Consider the following 21531-nt stretch of genomic DNA (forward strand, 5'->3'; position numbering starts at 1 on the left):
ATGATATTACTAAATATTCAAGTGATATACACTAATCGTTCGTTCATTGTTCAAGGTCTCGAGAAATGGCGTCTATATCGGAAGAAATCAAAAATGATCTTCGTTTTCGGGCAAGGGAGGATGGCGAATTTTGGTACGTACGAGTAACCTCCCTTTAACATATAGGCATCCGCAGCATTTTGAATGTATTCTAATTTAGACATAACGTAAGGTCTAGTTTAATTGTGTGTAATTATATACATTGTTATATCCACGCTGGTGGTCAAGCAAGTGTGGTCACCTGCCCAATTCATTCACAAGAATCTTGCTGGCTGAAGTACTGCTCATCATCTTTAAGCCCTCCTCATTTTCCAACAACCAACCCATTGATCCGCCGAGAACATGTTGCTGAATTTGATGTCATTTTTTCTGTCCCCAACCATGCAAGTTTATAATGGTCTGTTTCCACCTGTTTTAGGATTTCCATAGAGGATTTCCTGGCCAACTTTGACGAGATTCAGCTCTGCCACCTGCAGCCTGATGCTCTCACGGACGAGATCGCTATTGACGAAGTTAGTTGGACCTTGTTGTCACCATTTATTGTCACCATTTGTAGGGCGAGTTCTGTGCAATGGGGCTTTTAAGAGACTCCTGAATTACTATTATACTTTTTGGGTGTCTCATCCTGGTACCGACATAACCTGTCTGACTTCAATATTGCTTCAGTATTGCTTGTCTGACCTTTTTACCGCAATTTATTGAGACCATCATTTATAGGGTGAGTTCTCCAGTCCAGTGTAAGGTCAAGGAGACTAATAAATTATTACTTTTTGGATGTCTGAACTGTAGCACAAATTGTGTCGGCAACAGAGAGGAAAATGGCCAGTCTTCCTATATGAAAGCAAAGGTTGGTTGTCTACTCTCCTCGCTTTAAGAGTATTTTTAATGTCATAAGAAAATGTCGCCTCCATGAAATTTCCTCACAGGTTTGTGCTCTCAATCTGTTTCAAAGGATTGAACGAACAGGGGAGTTAACTCTACATATACTTGTTGAATCACATGGCGGCCATATTTTACGACTATTTGCGGAGTAACCTCCCGAGCTTTCATTGACCCGCTACATCAAAAGTGTTCCTTTTTTGAATATATGTTTCCAAGAGTCTCACAATAACGGCAGATATCATAAATAACCTTCAGTGGTTTTAATGGTAACATTACACAATATATGATACGTCTATCTAATTTCTGATCATTCTTGTTCCTTCACTCCGTTGAACCGTCAGCTGGAAGCGGTGGAAGAACGATTTGATAAGATTGTCGCTTAAAATGATGAATAACATATATTTTACTTGAGTAATTCTTAAATGTGAGGTTGGTAATCTGTGAGCACAACCCTGTGAGGAAATGGGTGTTTACTTTTTTTTAATGATGGCGACTTTTTTTATCAAAATATTTTTCAAACTGAAACTGTGAAACTAGATAGGCAACATTTGCTCGCTTCGCTGGCATATAGAAGAACTGGTCTTCCCCCCCCCCCCTTAGATGCGCAACACTATTTACCTGTCATCTGACCTTTGAACTGCCATTGCCTGTCTGACCTCTGCATTATCATTGCCTGCCTAACCCCTGTGTCACCATTTGCTGTCTGAGCTTTGTATCACCATTATCTCTCTTACTTCTGTATCACCACTTCCTGTCCAACCTCTGTGTCACCATTTGCTGTCTGAGCTTTGTATCACCATTGTCTCTCTTACTTCTGTATCACCACTTCCTGTCCAACCTCTGTGTCACCATTTCCTGTCTGACCTCTGTATCACCATTTCCTGCCTGACCTCTGTGTCACCATTTCCTGTCTGACCTCTGTATCACCTTTTCCTGCCTGACCTCTGTGTCACCATTTCCCGTCTGACCTCTGTATCACCATTTCCTGTCTGACCTCTGTGTCACCATTTCCTGTCTGACCTCTGTATCACCATTTTCTGCCTGACCTCTGTGTCACCATTTCCTGTCTGACCTCTGTGTCACCATTTCCTGTCTGACCTCTGTATCACCATTTTCTGCCTGACCTCTGTATCACCATTTCCTGTCTGACCTCTGCGTTATCATTGCCTGTCTGTCCTCTGCGTTATCATTGCCTGCCTGACCTCTGTGTGACCATTACCTCGCCATCTGTGTTCCAGAATAAGAGTCACTGGAACGTGACACTGTACCATGATTCGTGGATCAGGGGTGTGACGGCTGGAGGCTGTGGCAACCCTCCCAATCAAAGTAAGTAAACGTGATTGTCGTTCAGTGTGTTGATATAATGACTATTTATTCCACCTTACGGAAGCATGACGTACATTCACTGTGATGGTCAATACATACTGACATCCAAAAGAAACGTGGCAGCTTATATGAAACTCATCACTGAAAAAAAAACAACAAACAAATAATTGATGAACATAATAGGTATTGCGAACACCAATATGTGTTTAAGCCATGTGCGAGTTGTCATAGCAGTACGATTAATATCATGTGGCAGGTAATGTCCATGTGGGGGACACAAGACAGGTTTTGAAATGGTCATCTCCTCGCAATATGACCATAGGTGGTGGTACACCGAGTCAATGCAGTCACGTTTAAGTCCGTACAATTATCCCTTTGTATAAGCTACATTGTAAACGCATGCGCTGTCATGTGTTGCGTACAGATCTGTATTGGAAGAATCCGCAGTTTTTCGTGACTCTCCGTGAGTTTGACGACCGTCTGACGGACAACGACTGCACTCTGATCGTGTCTCTCATGGAGAAGGAGAAGGGAGGGGATGTCTCAGAAACAGCAATAGGATTTGATGTCTACAAGGTAGGTCGATGGCTGGTCACGGTGTGGTGCGTGCGTGCGTGCGTGCGTGCGTGCGTGCGTAGGGTGGGGCGTGCACAAGTGATTTTCACGCGTTCATTCGTGAGTTTGAGAACTGTCGTGAGAACTGTGCTGAAAACTCTCCCTTGCTATGTGTGCTCTCCGGGCATCGCCTAACTGCAGGATTCAAACCCGGATTTATAGCGTGAATGTATAATGTTAGATTAAAACGTGGCGGTGCTTTCACAGTTAACATTTCCATAAAGGGAAGTAACTGTGATTTAATGCTGTGAAGCCTAATATACTGAACCGCAAAAGAAGCCACAGCCTATGAGAATTTTTTCACATATTTTTCGTCATAATGTTAATTACTTTATTTCATGTAACTGCCGAACATGCACCGAATGATTCACTGTTCGACAGAAGCCACAGGTCACAATTACCATGGGAACAGAGGGACCAAGCTTCAGGAAGATTAAATGCTGGCCAGACTACAAGGCATGCTGCAAATCATTCTTCTGTTCATGTTCAAACAATACACTGTCTGCAGCAGCGAGTCACGTCTTTCAGCAGGACAACGCTCGTGTCCATACTGCCAGAGCAAATACAGACTTTTTCTGTCAACGCGGCATACAAACACTTCAATGACCTGCTGTCAGTCCAGACTTAAGCCCGACAGAACACTTGTGGGACGAGATTGAGAGGAAGCTCAATGATTTGCGGCAAAGACCGACAACTGGGCGCAAGTTCCTGTGGCCTTCATCAGCTGTCTCATTGTACAGACAATGCAACGTTGTTGTCAACGCTCAAGGCGGCCATACACTTGATTGACTTTCGGATCACACTGTCACGCTACATGTCGTCATTTGACTTGTAATTGTCAGAGATTCGTCTTTAATTATCGATGACCAAACTCATCAATTTTGATATCTTTCCGCCAATTATTATATAAATTACATGTTTTTTAATTAAACTGATTTCAAACCAATTTCCAAAACTGGGTGACATGTTTTGCGGTTCAGTGTATTTTGGTATCACAAATCTGATATTTACACGGCGTATCCTCACATGGCCAAGAGGCACTACTCTGCGGAGAGAATTACGAGGTCTTGCACCACATGTTTTCCTCTATATTGTTATTTCTTCATCAAACAACATTTCAGTTAAATATCCCGGACTTCCGTCCTCTGGACGGGCAGAGGGCGCCGCGCAATGCTCTATTGTTGACGAAACGCTCAGGGTCCTACCAGTATTACCGAGAAGTCTGTCGGCGATTTGAGTTGCCCCCAGGGAATTATGTCGTAATCCCGAGCACGTTCGAACCCCACGAGGAAAGAGACTTCCTGCTTAGACTGTTTACGGAAAAGAAGGCAGATAGCGGGTACGTTGCAGTTTCCTGCAATTCATTGACTACATTCTCAACCTTCGTACAGAAATATTGTTTCGAAATTTAACATTTTTTCAGCCGGAAGTAGTAATTGAGGAGTATATTTAAAAACTCTGGACATGGGTAGTTGTAAATCAAAGGTTGTAAGTCACAGTAACATGCTTCTAATAAATGTGCCAAGGGTATCTACCACCTACGAATCGGTGTTATCCAACTGAAAAGTAGTAATGTACGATTATTGGCGCCGTATAGCCGACTATTACTATTACTAGCCATAGAATATATATCACTATGACTGTACTCTTGGCAGGTTTCGAGCCTTTCATAGTTATTTCAGCCAAAATGTCGGACGTGTTTACGATTCAGGGTGAACCTATTCTTAACAAATATTCCGTTTTCTTCCAGCGTAATGGACGAAGATCCCGGCCCGGCAACTGTAAGATATAATGACCTCATTGTTTCATTTCACTAGCCTTGAAAGCCCATTGTGTGCAGGTCAATTCCGGTGTCCCCCGCCGTTATATTGCTGGAATACCGCGAAAAGCGGCGTAAAACCATACTCACTCACCGAAAGCATAACACAAATACAGTCAAACCCCGCTGTGTTGAATATGTCGGGACCAAGGGGAAGGTTCGACTTATCCAAGTGTTCGACACATTCGTCAGAACAGAAATGACCACGTGCCAACATGACCAAAGTACGTGCTCTACAGTATGTATACAGGCGGTACATATGAACATGTTGTCAAATTACATATTGATAAAATCAGAAATTGCAGTCTGTTCGGGCATGATATGACAGCATAATTACTTAAAACGTTCCTTGTTACTAACAGTAGTGATTGAAGTTTTTACGATCCTGCATCTTAAATACTAAACCGAAAACAAAACATCAGTTTAGACAACCCAACTTAAACATAGGGCACATTTCGAGACAAAAGGGTAATTTTGTATTTATTTAGGCTTTAGGGACCCTAAAGTTCGATACAGCCAGTTCGACACATCAAGGTAAAATAATGACAAATATGAGGAAAACGCCAGGGATGGCACATCTATTTCGACACACCAGGGTAAAAATAACAAATGTAAGGAAAGCGGCAGGGGTGTCACATCTAGTTCGACACATCAGAGTAAAAATAATGACAAATATAAATAAATAAAACGGCAGCGATCGAGAGATGACTTCAACACACCCGAAAATTCGTCCCAACCGAGTCAGAGAAATTGGGGATTGACTGTATATAAAATAATATATATTGGACAAGTTATTCAGTGGTCTTGTCGCCAATGATGATCCGGGTTAGAACTGATCTTGAGTAACCCATACTTGTCGGACGAGGTGACGAACGGGGATCGGTTGGTGAGACTCGCTAACTTTGTTGATACAGTTATGTCATCGTATCCCAGTTGCGTATTTTGAAGCTCATAATGATTAATGACAATCATTTCTTTCCCTACCAAGATTCGATTGTTAACAAATAAAGATAGAAATACACATGCGCCTGGAAATTACAATGAATGACGTCACATCGCAGAGTGATGCGTTAGTATGACATCATTCAACTTTGATGCATATGTGCAAATAAAGGAATGATATCACCTGTATATGAACATATATTAAATTTGTGGTGAAAGAATCACATTATTACTATTGTCGTTTATATTTATCCAGCCAGTCCTGCCAGTGGAAGACACAACAGCCGATTTGTTTACAAAATACTCAGGGGAAGATGGACGAATGGACGCCTCAGAATTATCCAGATTCCTCTCGGCCTTATCTAAAACAGGTACATCGTTCTGTCGGAGTGAGACTCCGCCCTCTGGACAACGGGTGGTGGTGTAGCCTAGCGGTTAAGGCGTTTACTGGTTACGCCGAAGACCCAGACTCGATTCCCAACATGGGAACGATGTGTGAAGTCCATTTCTGGTATCGAATGCCGTCGTATGATGTTGCTGGAATATTGCTAAAAGCTGCATAAAACCATTCTCACTCTCACAATGTAGACATCCATGCACACGTTCAATGTTACATTGGCAATTACGCAAGGAATGTGTTAAGAGCAGCAACGAAAGTGAGTGAGTGAGTGAGTGAGTGAGTGAGTGAGTGAGTGGGTTTGGCTTTACGCCACCTTTGGCAATATTCCAGCAATATCACGACGGGGAACATGGTATCTCAGTGAGCTAGCACTATAAAACCAGCTGAGTCTGTGTTAGCACATACAATCTCATAGATATGAGACGTCGTCATATGAACGAAATATTCTGAAGTGCGACGTTAAAGTATCCTTTAATTTTGACCACTGACTATTTATTCTTTCATGCGCTATATACTCTAAACATCTCTATCTTTACCGTTTTTTAACGGAATGACATTTGGGAATGCCAAACGTTGGCTAGCTGTTGCGGTATTTTTCAGCAGACTATTTCCACTCTTCCAGAATTCACTGAACCGCTGAACTTCAGTAACGAGGCATGCCGGAGTCTAGTGAGCATGATGGATGTATCCTTCAAACCTGTCACAGTTGCGTCCCCTTGTTAGCTGTCACACCACAACAATCAGCCCCAAGAGAAGCTATGATATAATTCATTTTTTTTCTAAAAAACCCCCAAACAGTTACGTATTTAGATTACAGTATTATATGAAAAAGTTAGAAAGAATCAAGCAACGTTGTATTAAGTCGACTCTCGCGCCCTCTACCGGGCGAACCGGGGGTGGGTGGGTGTTCCTGTTTTGCCAGACGAATTTGTTCCAGATAAATATGCCTTAACCAATTAGGGATTAACTTGTAGTCTGTCTTGGCCTTACTGAGTAAACACTACAGCTTCTTCTTGACGTTTTATTTCAGTAATTGATGTACGGAGCGCTTGTTTACAATTCATATTTGGCAAATATTTCTGTCCACCTCGAAGTTTCAATAACGATTTCAGGCAAGTCGTAAAGGATAATAAATATTTTAGTGCATCACTAGGAGGGTAAAGTGAGTGCATATGACCTCAATATATAAGATATAGGCCAGAAATGTTGTCGAAAGAACGCCATTTTGTCTTCAACATCAACATCGTCTTCAAATTAAAAGCGGAGTAAAATCACACACTCTCTCAGTCGCTGAACCCATTTCACCCTTGTTCTTTAACCACATTAATTTTCCCCAAATAACATCAAACATGCTGTGTTCAGTAATCTTACTTTGAGTTCTGTTGATCTTGCCACGCTGCGCATTTTGTCATCCTTGACGCTGTTAGCAAAACCAGACTGGGTTCGTGAACATTGATGATGTGAAGAAAATGTGGAAGGAGGTGAAGACTTTTTCTGTAAGTATAACCAGTTCTGTGAGACTTGTTTGGTGAGTGGAAAACATAAAGTCCCTGGCTTTGACAGTGTGAAGAGTAGGGATCACCAATTGACTCAGCTTTAGAAGTTGTACTTGGCAGAGAAAGCGTTAGTATTTTAAGAAATATTTTATATAAGAAAAGCCATGATTTACGCACATTATGAAACATTATCACAAATTAACATTTATTTCTGACATCATAAAAACCTCTTTGAAAGGCATTTTAAAAAGTTGCATAGATGAAGGAAAACCAAGTTCTATGGATAGTCAACTTCTTTATTTCAATGGGTGCGACGTTATTGGTGCAAACACCGTTATGAGGTAAGTGTTACATAGAGTTGTAACATGGAGAAGGCACAATAATTTGATGGAGTAAAACGAATTCCTTGTGCATACTGTTACGGGTTCGTGTGTTAACGTGACATCGATGTGTCACCCAACTGACAGCCCACTATAACCTGTGGTGTCTCGCCAGACATACCCAGATCATTGCTGCTGTCATTGTCTGATGGAATAAGTGAGTGAGTTTAGTTTTACGGTGTACTCAACAATATTCCAAGTGTATGGCAGCGGTCTGTAAATAATCGAGATTGGACCAGACAATCCAGTGATAAACACCATACACATCGTTCAGATGTATTGGGATACGATGACATCTGCGTGTGCCGGCTAGTCGGAGAGCCTCACCACCCGATCTCGTTAGTCGCCTCCATCGACAAGTATGGATTACTGGAGATCAATTCTAAATCGCATCGTCACGTTTATGAAATTGGAACACTAAACAGTTTTTCATTGTTTGTTCGTCTTTTACATTGGCAGGGCGTATTCAAGAAGTTTGATGCCGACAAAACGGGAAGTATTGATACCTTTGAGCTGGGATCCCTCTTCAGCGCGTTAGGTAAGTGTTAATTCTCTATACATCTATACATGGCGTTTTGCATGAAGCAGCATTACACACTAAAGAAACGGTCGTAATATATATATATCTTGCGAGTGCGTTGACATCACGTGACCGGAAGCTTTACGATCTCTTTCTTCACACCCATCCTTTGTGGCCAAGTGGATAAAACCGCCAAGCTCGAATACAAAGGGTTGCAGGTTCGAACCAAGTGTCACTACAAGATATTGGAAGTTTATAATAATGTGATACTTTTCGATCAGTGATAGCAAGACAAAGTTATTTCAAAACCTTGGTGTAAGTTATCAGGGCAAAATCACATCCCCCAACTTACAATACACATATCTGATTGTATAGTGTACCAAAAAGACTGAAAAAGACTGTTGGAGACGACCGTTAGGCTGATCTAGACTACCGGTTGATCGAGTTCCATATTTGTGGAAGCTGCAATGATTAGGTGACTGACTTCCTTAGCTTGGAATTAGGTGACTTGCTTTGAGAGTGTAGGTTCCAATCCTGGACACACCCCAAATGTGCCAACATTAACACTGTTGTAAACAAGTGAAATACCGAACATAAGTTAAACATATATTTTAACGTTCTTTTCATCATTTAGGCTTTCCCCTGAGTCGCGGAGTTCTTACTGCCATAGTAAGGCGGTATGGCGGCCGTGACAACCGCATCACCTTCGAGGACTTCGTCATCGTCATGTCCAAACTTCTTCTAATGTACAGTACGTAATGACGTCTTCGCGACACACACTGTAGCACAACGGTTTCAAACACAACCCACGGTCTCAAGCAAAACACACGGTCTTAAGCACACGGACTCTAACACAACACGTGGGCTCTATTACAACACGCGGACTCTAACATAACACATGGGGTCGATAACAACACGCGGACTCTAACACAACACGTGGGCTCCATAACAACACGCGGTCTCTGGCTCAACACTCGGTCTCAAGAAGAACACACGGTCTCTACTAGCACAACACACGGCCTCAAGCACATCATGCGGTCTCTGCCTCAACACTGTGTCTCTACTAGCACAACACACGGCCTCAAGCACAACGTGCTGTCTCTGGCTCAACACTCGGTCTCAAGAAGAACACACGGTCTCTATTAACACAACACACGACCTCAAGCACAACATGCGGTCTTTACTAGCACAACGCACTGACTCGAGCACAACACCCGGGCTTTAGCACAACACAGACTCTAGCATAACACCCAGACTGTAGCAAAACACATGGCTCCAACACAACACACCGCCTCAAGTACAACACACGTGTTTAGCACCAGCCGGCTCATGCACAACACACGGGCTCAAGCACAACACACGGATTCATCACTTCAAGCATTATTCTAATAATACCATGGCGACATACAAGCAAAATGAGATTCAAGCATTGCTCACTTAGGAATCAAACACAGGTATTCACGTACACCCCAGACACAGACACAGATACACACACTGATAAACGCACGTACACACTCACATGAACTGAATGTCTCCTCATTTCTGTGTAGGTATTTTCGTGAAGCAACAGAAGGACCGCGGCAGCAGGGACGGCGTGGCAGAGTTCACCAGGAATGAGGTAAAGAAAACGTTAACGGCAGCCCATACGCGTCATTTCAACCCTCGTCGTGGGTACAACCACAATCTGTTATTTACAGGCAGCCGACATGTCACTGGGATAATATTATATATTGATAGTCTTTCACTTTCGGTCCATTTTGCATACGTTTAAATGCAATATTCTCAAGAAACATCCCAGAATTGTTACCGTTGGTACCTAAGAACCAACTGGCCGATCGTGCTACTGTGTATTATACTGTAATACCCCAACTAACTACTGCATGTATCCGCCATTGTTTCAGTTTCTCATGTACACGATGTTCTGCTGATGTCAAGGTGAAGGCCACGAAGAATGTGACGTCAAGGTGAGGGCCATGAAGAACGTGAAATCATGGTGACACAATAATGTGAGGATGTTTACCCATCGACACCAAGAGAAACAGTTGGCTTTGTTCAAAAGAATTAAATGTTAATACTGAATGTAATCTGCCTGTCCCGGACGCCGACAACGAGGGGCAATACTACTTCACATCTTACCCTTGTTAAATTGAAGTCAACCCAATGCTTAATTGACGTTAACATGCCAGTAAACATGCCATGAAAAATTGGCGCCGTCCCAAGCAGGATTGAAATCAACTTGTCCCATATTAAACTGAAGTCAGCTCATCCAATATTAAATTGAAATCAGCTCGGACCTAGTTGCTAGAAGTCAGTTCGTCACGTGTTAAATAAACGTCATCTCGTATTTAGTGCTCAAATAGCAGCATGACACTGTCCTTGTAGATTTGTGGGAACAGCATAGCTGGTGTACGTCATATCAACATGGTCAATACTTTAGTCACTGGCCTTGGACCACTTGATTCCCGAGTCGTGTCTCCCTTTACAATCAAACCAACTCAGGTCAGATACGTAATCCTAATCCAAAATTAGGAGACAAATCATCACAGATGATCTGTCGAATTCATGCCACTGCACACAATGTGGTTTTGCTGCAAATAGTATATTTTGTGTTAATGAGAATTTCATGGGACTCAAATGAAATCAAACGGTCTGTAAATGTATGTCTCATCAACGCCATCTTAGAATCCACCAACATTGCATTGATTTCATCATCTCATTGACAACGTGCTGTTCAAAGTTGTAGCTAGGTAAAGTATTGGTTAAGAGTTACGTGTCCATTCATGGGACTACGGAGAAAACGGACCCCAGCGATAACAGTGAATTGTGATATATATCAACCTGTCGGTAGTGATACATGTCAGTCAGTGGACAGTCGGATATATCAACCTGTGCGTAGTCATACTTGTCAGTCAGTGAATTGTGGGATATACCAGCCTGTGGGTAGCCAGACATGTCAGTCAGTGAATAGTTATCAACTTGACCTTTACTTTTGATCATGTGACTGAGACATTACACTTGACGGTGAGCTATGGTGGCTCACCCGATATTGTAAATAGTCTAAATTGTAAATTGTAACAGTAACATTGTATCACTTATCAGATTTTGACTTCAGGTCAAACAAAAGGCGACTATGCTTGTCGTAAGAGGCGACTAACGGGATCTGGTGGTCAGGCTCGCTGACTTGGTTGGCACATGTCATCGGTTCCCGATTGCGCAGATCGATGCTCATGTTGATGATCACTGAATTGTCTGGTCCAGACTCGATTATTTACCGACCGCCGCCATATAGGTGGAATATTGTTGAGTGCGGCGTAAAACTAAACTCACTCACTCAGGTCAAACACAGCGGTGCTGACCATATGAACACTTCCGATTGCCCTCACTAGAATGCCTCAATGTGTTTAGTAGTGATCAGATAATTCAATTTTAGTAGACTAGAATCATATCATAAACTGTATCATATCTCGTTCCTTCTGATTTTAATCCCCTGCCTCGACGCTAGCTCTATTGGATACTGAGATCAACAAACATAGGAATTCAAGTGTTCCTTCAATATTTTCCAGTTTTCATGAGCAGCCTTGAATACTTCTGTGGAAGGGATTCTGGTCATAAATAAAGAACCACTGACACAAAGTGATGTTCCTTTACTTGTTTCCCTCAGTATACATGAATATGTATTTACTGGTTTACTAATAAACGTGTTTAAAAGATACACCACAGAAATGTATCCTTGACAGTGTCAAAAACACTGTTGGTTAGGGATGGGTAAAATTTTTGATAATCGGAAATATCGTCAATAGGGAAAATGATTAATGATCATCGATACTTATCAACATTTGTGATAGATATACAAAACAAATATTTTTCTGAGACACGTCCAACTTTCGAACATGATGCACTGTCTGCTTTTAAGTTAGGTTCAGGACGCTGCTTTGTAAACAATCCATCCTACCACTCACTGATGATATGACATATACTAATTTCTTTGAATTTTTAACTTTAAGTTTCCGATATTTATCGATAATCGATCGATATTTTGTTAACGGTTATGGATATCTGTGATCTCTATCGATTGCCAGTCCTACTGTTGCTTGCTCAGGACATCAGTAACTCACTGCCATAACTTGTTCAGTATTGGGTTTGACATATTTGCTAGAGATTTTTGGTGTCATGTGCTACGAACTGTGTTTTCTGTGCTTGTACATGTTCATATACATACTTTCCGTAACATCAGCAGCTATTGGTCTGATCATATGTACATACATTATAGTCTGTCCATACTTGACTCCGTCAATAAAAGAAGACTCATGACAAAGCTTTTGTCTTTTTTGTGCATAATGAAATCTGATCATTCCAAATGGTCTCCACAATTGTCCTCCTTAATGCCATAGGTAACATGAGGTTTTGTCCTCCTTAATGTCATAGGTAACATGAGGTTTTGTCCTCTTTAATGCCATAGGGGACATGAGGTTTTGTCCTCTTTAATGCCATAGGGGACATGAGGTTTTGTCCTCCTTAATGCCATAGGTAACATGAGGTTTTGTCCTCTTTAATGCCATAGGTAACATGAGGTTTTGTCCTCCTTAATGTCATAGGTAACATGAGGTTTTGTCCTCTTTAATGCCATAGGGGACATGAGGTTTTGTCCTCTTTAATGCCATAGGTAACATGAGGTTTTGTCCTCCTTAATGCCATAGGTAACATGAGGTTTTGTCCTCTTTAATGCCATAGGTAACATGAGGTTTTGTCCTCTTTAATGCCATAGGGGACATGAGGTTTTGTCCTCTTTAATGCCAAAAGGGACATGAGATTTTGTCCTCTTTAATGCCATAGGGGACATGGGGTTTTGTCCTCTTTAATGCCTTAGGGGACATGAGGTTTTGTCCTCCTTTGCCAAAGGGAACATGAGGTTTTGTCCTCCTTAGTGTCACAGGGAACATGAGGTTTTGTCCCCTTTAATGCCATAGGAGACAAAAGGATTTGTCCTCCTTAATGTCAAAGGGAACATGAGGTTTTGTCCTAATACGACATGAGGTTTTGTCCTCCTATATGCCATAGGGACATGAGGTTTTGTCCTCCTTAATGGCATAGGGAACATGAGGTTTTTGTCCCCTTTAATGACATAGGAGATATAAGGATTTGTCCTCCTTAATGTCAGAGGTAACATGAGGTTTTGTCCTATTTAATGTCAAAGGGAACATGAGGTTTTGTCCTAATACGACAAGAGTTTTTTTCCTCCTAAATGCCAGGGGACCATGATGTTTTGTCCTCCTTAATGACATAAGGGACATGAGGTTTTGTCCTCCATAATGCCATAGGGAATGTGAGGTTTTATTTTTTACGCCGCTTCTGGCAGTGAGTGGGTTTAGTTTGACGCCACACCCAGCAATATCCCAGCTATATGGCGTAAGTAAGTACGTAAGTAAGTAAGTAAGTAAGTAAGTAAGTATGTAAGTATGTAAGTATGTAAGTATTTTTATTTGCGTGTCCATACATACATAAACATACAAACAAGACAACATAAAATGTACACCAGCCGACCAGTAAGGCCTATGCGAAAGGCCTATGAGACACAAAATGTCAGTAGTACTGATGGATGGGGTCAGAATTAAGTGAATATAGCTTTAGCATCAGTATATTATATGGCCAAAAGAAAAGAAAATGTACACCACCTGGCCAGTAAGGCTTATGAGACACGAGTTGTATGTAAGTTCAGTGAAGTTCTGTAAGTTCATGTACATGTCCACAATGTGAATGATGTAACCCTGGAGCCGAGCAAATATATTATATTCATGGTGCAAAGTGCGCTACTTAACCAATTTAAGATAATACAAAAAAACTAGATCAGATCAAACAATTTTTCGTGCTGAAACATAATATAAGGAGTTACAAGATTCCGTTGCTTTGAACATTAAATCCTTTATCAACAGAACGAACCTTTTCAGTTTTTAGAAAGAAAGTTTTCAGTTCCTTGAGAAAAGGTTTCTAACCGATGGAAAGGTTTTGGAAACCCTGGAGGCTCTCTTTTTTTCAGAAACATATTTCTGATGCCTCTTCATGATCTGTTCAAGCACTGGCATGACAGTGTCGTCCATCTCCGCTGAGATTTCCATATGTCCATTTTCCCACTCACAGTTGATGTTCAGATGTTGGTACATCCTTTGTGTCTGATCTACAGAGTCAGCGATATCTTTCTTGTTGGCCACAAACACAATTGGGACTGATGACCCCTCTTGCTGGATGATGTGGTCTTTGGCCGCTACCACAGCTTCGTAGGATTCATCACATACCAACGAATAGACCAACACGTAGGCGTCACAGGAAGGCAGCGGCTGCAGGAAGGGACACACCGTGTTGACTGCGATGTCCACAAAATTCACAGTCAGGCTTCGCCCTTTGATTCCCAGATCACTGCAACCTTTTCTTCCTTTTCTTCCTTTCCTTCCCTTTTCCTTTGTTTGTCTGCTCAGTGTTGTCCAGAGATTCACGAGTCTGCAACTGACGGTTGATTTTCCTACTTTTGTATGCCCCAAAATAGCCATTCGGAATGTGTCCTCTTCTTTTCTCGTGTCTTCTCGTAAACTGAGAGTAAACTGGCGATCCATTTGTAAGGCAAATGTTGTCGATACGGGGCAGGGTATAGCTTATAATATTCGTTAGAATGTGTGGTTGCAAATTTATTGCTCCCACATAATCACGTGATAAAAGTATATTGCGTCAGTGTCATGGAGAAGTACGTATGAAGTGTTTATAGACATGTTCCCTGACTCTATCAGGAAGCCCCAGCCCTTACTATGTATATGTTTTGACCACTACTTCACTGTTATCATTGCTCAACATTATGCATGAACATCATTTTCACAGTCCCTCCCCTCACACTTCCAAGACACGCCTTCTAGTATTATGCCACCTGTCATCTATGTTAACATTTGTGATCGAAAAATGAGTAAATTCACACATAAGAAACTTTCGAACTTTTTTAAAGAAACATGGCACCACTCAGTAGTGATATGACACATATTAATTTCTTTCAGAAAGTCTTTGCAGTTTAGGTTTTCGATATTTAGTAAACGGTTATGGATCTCTCTGATCTATGTCGACTGCCAGTCATCAGACTCGCTGCTGTAACTTGGTCAGTATATTTGCTGGAGATGTCGTGTGCTACGTGTGCATAATGAAATCTGAGCATTCAAAATACTCCTCACAACTCTCCGCTTCACACGTCGTACCCATGTGGGGAATCAAACCTGGGTCTTTGAAGCGAGCACACGCTCTCATCCTCTACCCAACGCCTAGTAGTCAACATGAAAAGCATTTGTGAATATGCCTGAGAAAAGGGCAGAGGAAGTGGAAATCATGGCATCAAATATTAAACAATGACATAATTCATCTCGAGGGATAGGCTTGTTCGGGTGTTCCATGTGTGGGTTGAGATCTCTTTGACAATAATTCAACGGCAACATTTATCATATATGCTAAGTAAAATAATAAACTTGACACCAGCATTATCTGTTGTCTTGTGAGGGGCTAATTATGTTTGTTTAACATGTTAGTAACTGTTTTATTGAATAGCTTTGTCAGTAATTGGGGTAATATAATCTCTTGTAGATATGAAGAATTCATTCACTATTCCATCAGGTCCTGGTGATTTATTTTGTTTCAAATTCTTAATACACTTATAGATCTCATCCTCTGTAAAAGGTCTATTCAAATCTTCACTACATGTTTCACAGGCTTCACATGAACCAATTCACATACATTTGGCAAGTTCTTGACATTTAAGATACTTTGTATCCAACCTCCTAAATACATCTGCTACGTGGGCACGTGAGCGAGTGAGTTCAGTTTTATGCTGCACCCAGCAATATTCCAGTATATGGCGGCGGCGGTCTGTAAATAATCGAGTCTGGACCAGACAATCCAGTGACCAACAACATGGGCATCGATCTGCGCAATTGGGAACCGATGACATGAGTCACCCAAGCCAGCGAGTCTGACCACCCGATCCCGTTAGTCGTCTCTTACGACAAGCATAGTGGCCTTTTATGGCAAACATGGGTTGCTGAGGGCCTATTCTACCCCGTGACCTTCACGGATCTACGTGGGCACGTAAAACGGATGGAAGAACATGTGTTTATCATAAGTAAGCCGCATTCAAGTATCACAAGCAGAAATGGTTGCCATGAGGTGTTCTCAGTTTGTATCTCTGTGATTCATTCTTCACGACCGTATAGCAGTTTTACACTCCCTTGATGCTTTTAGTACACAGATGAATCACACACACTTACAATAATAACTATCATTTCTTTGAGAGGCATTTTAGAAATTATAAACATGAAGGAAGCACGAGTTGGATAATCAACGTCTCTATAGCAACGAGTGCGACGTTTCGGAGTATGTACTATACTTGAACAAGCGATACGACAATTTGAAACATGGAGAATATATACATTACTGCTTGCTCAGTATATACGATTAACAAAGTTGATGTACACTGGATTTCTGAGAGTGACCTGAGCAGAGTACAGAGTGACTGATCACGATTTAAGTGAGTGATTGAGTATTTACCGTCATTATCGGCAATATCGCAGCCATATCGTGACGAAAACAATTTATATGAGAAAAATGAAAACATTTTCAGGAATATAACCTTTCACGATGGACGGTAAAATCACAGATATGGATATAAAACTAGCACGGAAAAGTAAAATATTCTAGTAATTAAATATACTAATATACAATATACAACACGATCTATAGATCACCTACAGCTGAAGGTAGATCACCATACTAGGGACCATGGTGACTTACAATGCCTTTGCTACCTGCATGGACCCTAACTGGATATACACCATCCCTTTAGTCGCTGGTGAGTGTAAGGAATGACAGCTAAAATTAAAATAACAAAAATAGTACGATTAAAAACTTGGTAGACTTAAATCTACAGCGAATGTTTTGAGGCTTACGTACCCTCTCAGGAGGACAATAATTTTACAATACTTCATCAATACTACTGAAATCAACTTCCTTAAAAAAACAATAATTAAAAGAGAATTAACAGCGTTGAAAAGATCCTTAACTGTTTTTACAGTAAAATATTCATCGCTCGTGATGGAGAATTCAACACTCTCTCATCACAAGGGATACACAACGGAGGATCCTCACCTTTTAACGGGTATGCATGTGTGCATCTTGTATGGCCAATACGACATCGCCGCACAATCTGGACTGACAGCCCAAGTAGGTGTAACCAATATATGCTTTTATTTCATGTAATTTCTTTATATCAACTTGGGTGTCCCACCTCTTCTGCATAAGATCACGGATGTACGGTCTAACGCTAGCTTTGTAATCAGAGTATGGAATAAGAAGTGGTGTCACATATTTGTTGAGTGCTGCTTTGGCAGCAAGATAGGCCGAAGTGATGCCCACGTGGCTGGGTAACCAACAGAGGACGATGCCGTATTGGCCAGTAGCAAGATCATTATGCAATTCAATAATGTCACGTAAAAGTGGATTTTTGCGAGAAATATTTTAATAGGCTGACGGCAAGAAAGAGAGTTTGAATAGATTATATACTGTTTATGCTTTGGGTGTCTTTGAATATATTTAAGAGGCGTTGATGTGGCGTTTGCTTCAGGTGTAAAAATAGAGCTGTTATCCGGTAATGTAGAAGATATTGTTCTAGATCCAATGACAGTGGCACAAGCCAGTACGTCACCGTCCTTGGATTCATCTGTAAATAAGGATTTCTAATTGCCATGTTTATGTTTTATTTGATTAGATTTTTGTATATATTGTGATTCATTAGGTTCTGATTTTTGAAACGTAGTTAATCTTAGGTCGACCTGTGGCCTGAGATGGTTCATCAGCCTCGACGTACAGGCTGACAACAGGTGAAATTCGAAAGCAGCCAAAACAAAGTCTTAGATCTTGACTGTGGACAGAATCTAATAGTTTTGCAGGCTCCACCATATACAACTGAGCCATAATCAAGAGGGTAGCTCGATCACCTCCCCACTTTGAATTAGACTAGACGTTTAGTTTTTAAGGGTTTGATATGCGGAAAAAAAAGTTAGATATGAGTCGAAAATCAAACCTAAGAACTTGGCCTCCTTGACAACTTTGATGGGAGTGTCATTTAAAAAGAGTTCTGGGTCCTTATGTGGTTTATAGTTACGGCAGAAATGTATTACAATTAGTTTTTGATTAATAAAAGTTAAAGCCGTTTTCAAGACACTATTCGTTTTATTTTATTTAAACACAACGGCAGTTGCCGTTCAATAGTATGCATATTCTTACCGCGAGAAGCAATATTAAAATCATCCACAAAAAGCGATCTATCAATTGAATCATTCAAAACCTCGGATAAACTGTAGATCTTGATACTAAATGCGATGACAGGCAAAATACTGCCTTGAGATCCTGACTGAAATGATCAACCCACGCGGCCTTGAAATTTTGTCTTTCAGTTAAAAGGTTGAGGCAAACGACCTAGCAGTCCAAAGCCATGTAAAAAAAATCTCTTAAAATGTCATATTTCCACGTCGTGTCATATACCTTTCCAAGATAAAAAAGATAGACACAGTGTGTTGTTTATTAATTTGGGCGTTTTTAACAAACGATTCCAAATGCACTATGTGATCGACAGTACTTCTGTACACCACACTGGGTGTTTGCTAAAAGGTTATTTGTTTCCAAGTACCAAACAGGTTGATTATTTATCATACGTTCCATGGTTTTGCAGTGAAAGCGGTCGATAATTGGACGGATCCGTATGATCACATCCAGGTTTAGGGACTGGTACTACTATTGCGTCACGCCATAAGAGAGGAAATTTACCTGATGTCCAAATATCATCAGAAGTTATTCCTAAGAGTTTCTAGGCAGGATTCTGGTAAGTGCTTTAGGAGTTGATAATGTATGTTATCAGTCACTGTAGCTGTATCGTGAGCTTCATCTAGAGCAGTATGGGGCTCATGAATAGAAATAGTTCATTATAGTCTTCTTTTCTTGTTGTTTTTGATATTGTTGGAATATAGGATATAATTAGAGGAGAAAGAGTGTTTAGCAAGAGCTTCACTCGGCATATTTGCAATATCTGATTTGTCGGTAAGTAATTGATCTCCATGTTTAAGATGATGGACGCTAGATTTAGTACCTGTACCTTTATTTTTCTGGACCATGTTCCGTACCTTGGACATGGGTTTCCGAGAATTTATTTTGGATATATAATATTGCCAGGATCGGCGTTTGTTCTGTTTAAAGGTATGCTGCGCTTTAGCATTTAAAATTGTGAATTTATTCAAATTATGCACCATAGGATGGCGACGGAAATAATGTTCTGCTTTTTGCCCTTGTCTTCCTAGCTTGTTTGCATTCATCGCTGAACCATGGTTTTCGAATATGTGGAACTGCAGAGGACTTTGGTATGCACTCATCAGCATTAGGAACTTCAATAAAACGTTCAGGCTTAGATTTCAGCTTTGCTCTTTCCAAATCGGATAGTGTTTGGAAGAAGGTGAATGGTCGCCTGAGCAGTTGGTGTAGTTTTTAAAAATCACTGTCACAGTATTGAACTGTGCTCACACACAACACACAATGTACAGGTAGATGTACTGTGTCCATATATCTTGCAATTAAAACACTTGAGCGGGTTGGGTATGTAGGTGTCATCTTGGATGTTACAGGCGTCTGCCTTCAGTGATTTGTGAGTGATTTCATACATCATGGTTAGTGTAATATGGTTCATCAACAGAGCTCCTCACCCACCACAGAGTATCACAAGGACAATGCTAAAAGTAAACATTCTCCAGTAGGACAGTTCTGCCAGAATGGCCCATGAGCCACCGGCTTCTGGGTATGAGACTATAGGCAAATTACAAAATTAAAATAGATGCACTTGAAATTGAAATGAAAGATCATTTAGCCAAGACTGTTGACAAAACGTTTTGGAAAACTGGTGTATTTTGTGAAACACACCAAAACCCATGGCTTGGCATGGCCAGCCGGTTGTTTGAATGGGGCCCATTCAACCACCCGTCTAGGTGAAGTTAGGGCCAAAGTGGTGTGTTGTTCAACAGGATCACATAGTCCTTGTTCCGGTGCCCTGAACCACCAGGATCCCCTCCGCTACCGACACAGGGGCGCAACCCACGGCCAACAAGTTACCCAATTTGGTCGACTCTTACGACCAGCAATGGGGTGCAATGGGGCAATACGCCTTCTGAAGACACGTGTGCAACAGACGGGCTCCGTTGTAGATAATCACCTGGGTCTAGATTTTCGAAGCTCTCTTTGCGTTAAGATGGTCGTATGTTGATGTTAATATTAATGTATGGCATTTAAGACCATCTTAGCGCAACGTACTTTCCCTCGCTTCGGTTCGAAACTAGTCATAGATTATCTTCCTTAATGTTTAACGTTACAGTACAGGTAAACTGTAGCGCAAATGGACTGCGCAGCATAGAGAAAACGACCTGTCTTCTTACATGCGATCGAAGCGAGCAATGGTTGGCAACGTACTTTCCTCGCTTCGGTTCGAAAAATATTTTTCATATCAACCGGAAGCTAGGGGTAATGGATCTGAATACTACGACTGGCGCTTAAAATGTTGAATAAAACATATTTCACGTGAGTAATTATCAAACAGCAGGTAGGGAATCTGAGAGCACAACCAAGTGAAATGAAAGTGTACCTTTGTTGATGTCGACAGTTTGCCTGTGATTGTAAGTATGGGTGATTCATCCGTATGCTACATTCTGAGTCACAGAATATATTCGAAATGAGAAAAAATGATAGCAACCATTTCTGCTCGTGATGAACACAAGTTGTCCCGAACTTCTTTGTTAAGTGCCCAACGATTAAAGGAAAAAAACCCATAGCACCTTCGTGTTCCGGGTCTGTATATTGTTCACTGCTGTCTACAAAAATACAAGTTTCCGATAGATATGATACCCCCAACCCCAACCCCAACCCCAACCCCAACCCCAACCCCTCCATTTCCTTTACTTGGACGATTTTCATTAAAAGTTAAAACAAAGAGTGAAAACTCTGGGAAATGATGATGCATATAGGAATGCATATGCATCTTTATCATTGTAAACATTGTA

At 41.1% G+C, this 21531-nt stretch overlaps 2 protein-coding genes across 2 annotated transcripts in view; one reads left to right on the forward strand and one right to left on the reverse strand.

The window, feature by feature from the left end:
- Positions 1 to 12734, forward strand: part of LOC137289160 (calpain-9-like) — a 36258-nt gene extending 23524 nt beyond the window's left edge. Inside the window, exons 9-21 of the mRNA XM_067820843.1 lie at positions 56 to 133; positions 458 to 551; positions 2160 to 2247; positions 2672 to 2823; positions 3984 to 4201; positions 4613 to 4643; positions 5880 to 5994; positions 6646 to 6707; positions 7451 to 7519; positions 8359 to 8437; positions 9054 to 9170; positions 9970 to 10037; positions 10321 to 12734. Coding sequence (XP_067676944.1) covers positions 56 to 133; positions 458 to 551; positions 2160 to 2247; positions 2672 to 2823; positions 3984 to 4201; positions 4613 to 4643; positions 5880 to 5994; positions 6646 to 6707; positions 7451 to 7519; positions 8359 to 8437; positions 9054 to 9170; positions 9970 to 10037; positions 10321 to 10347 — 1198 coding nt within the window. The 3' untranslated portion in view covers positions 10348 to 12734. The remainder of the gene's footprint in view (positions 1 to 55; positions 134 to 457; positions 552 to 2159; positions 2248 to 2671; positions 2824 to 3983; positions 4202 to 4612; positions 4644 to 5879; positions 5995 to 6645; positions 6708 to 7450; positions 7520 to 8358; positions 8438 to 9053; positions 9171 to 9969; positions 10038 to 10320) is intronic.
- A 1648-nt stretch (positions 12735 to 14382) lies between these two features.
- On the reverse strand, positions 14383 to 15024 carry LOC137264806 (ras-like protein family member 10B). The gene has a single exon (XM_067800177.1). The coding sequence runs from the start codon at positions 15022 to 15024 to the stop codon at positions 14383 to 14385; it is 642 nt and encodes a 213-aa protein (XP_067656278.1).
- Positions 15025 to 21531: the final 6507 nt, after the last annotated feature.

This window comes from Haliotis asinina, chromosome 1, assembly GCF_037392515.1.
Source record: "Haliotis asinina isolate JCU_RB_2024 chromosome 1, JCU_Hal_asi_v2, whole genome shotgun sequence".
NCBI classification, from domain to species: Eukaryota; Metazoa; Mollusca; class Gastropoda; order Lepetellida; family Haliotidae; genus Haliotis; species Haliotis asinina.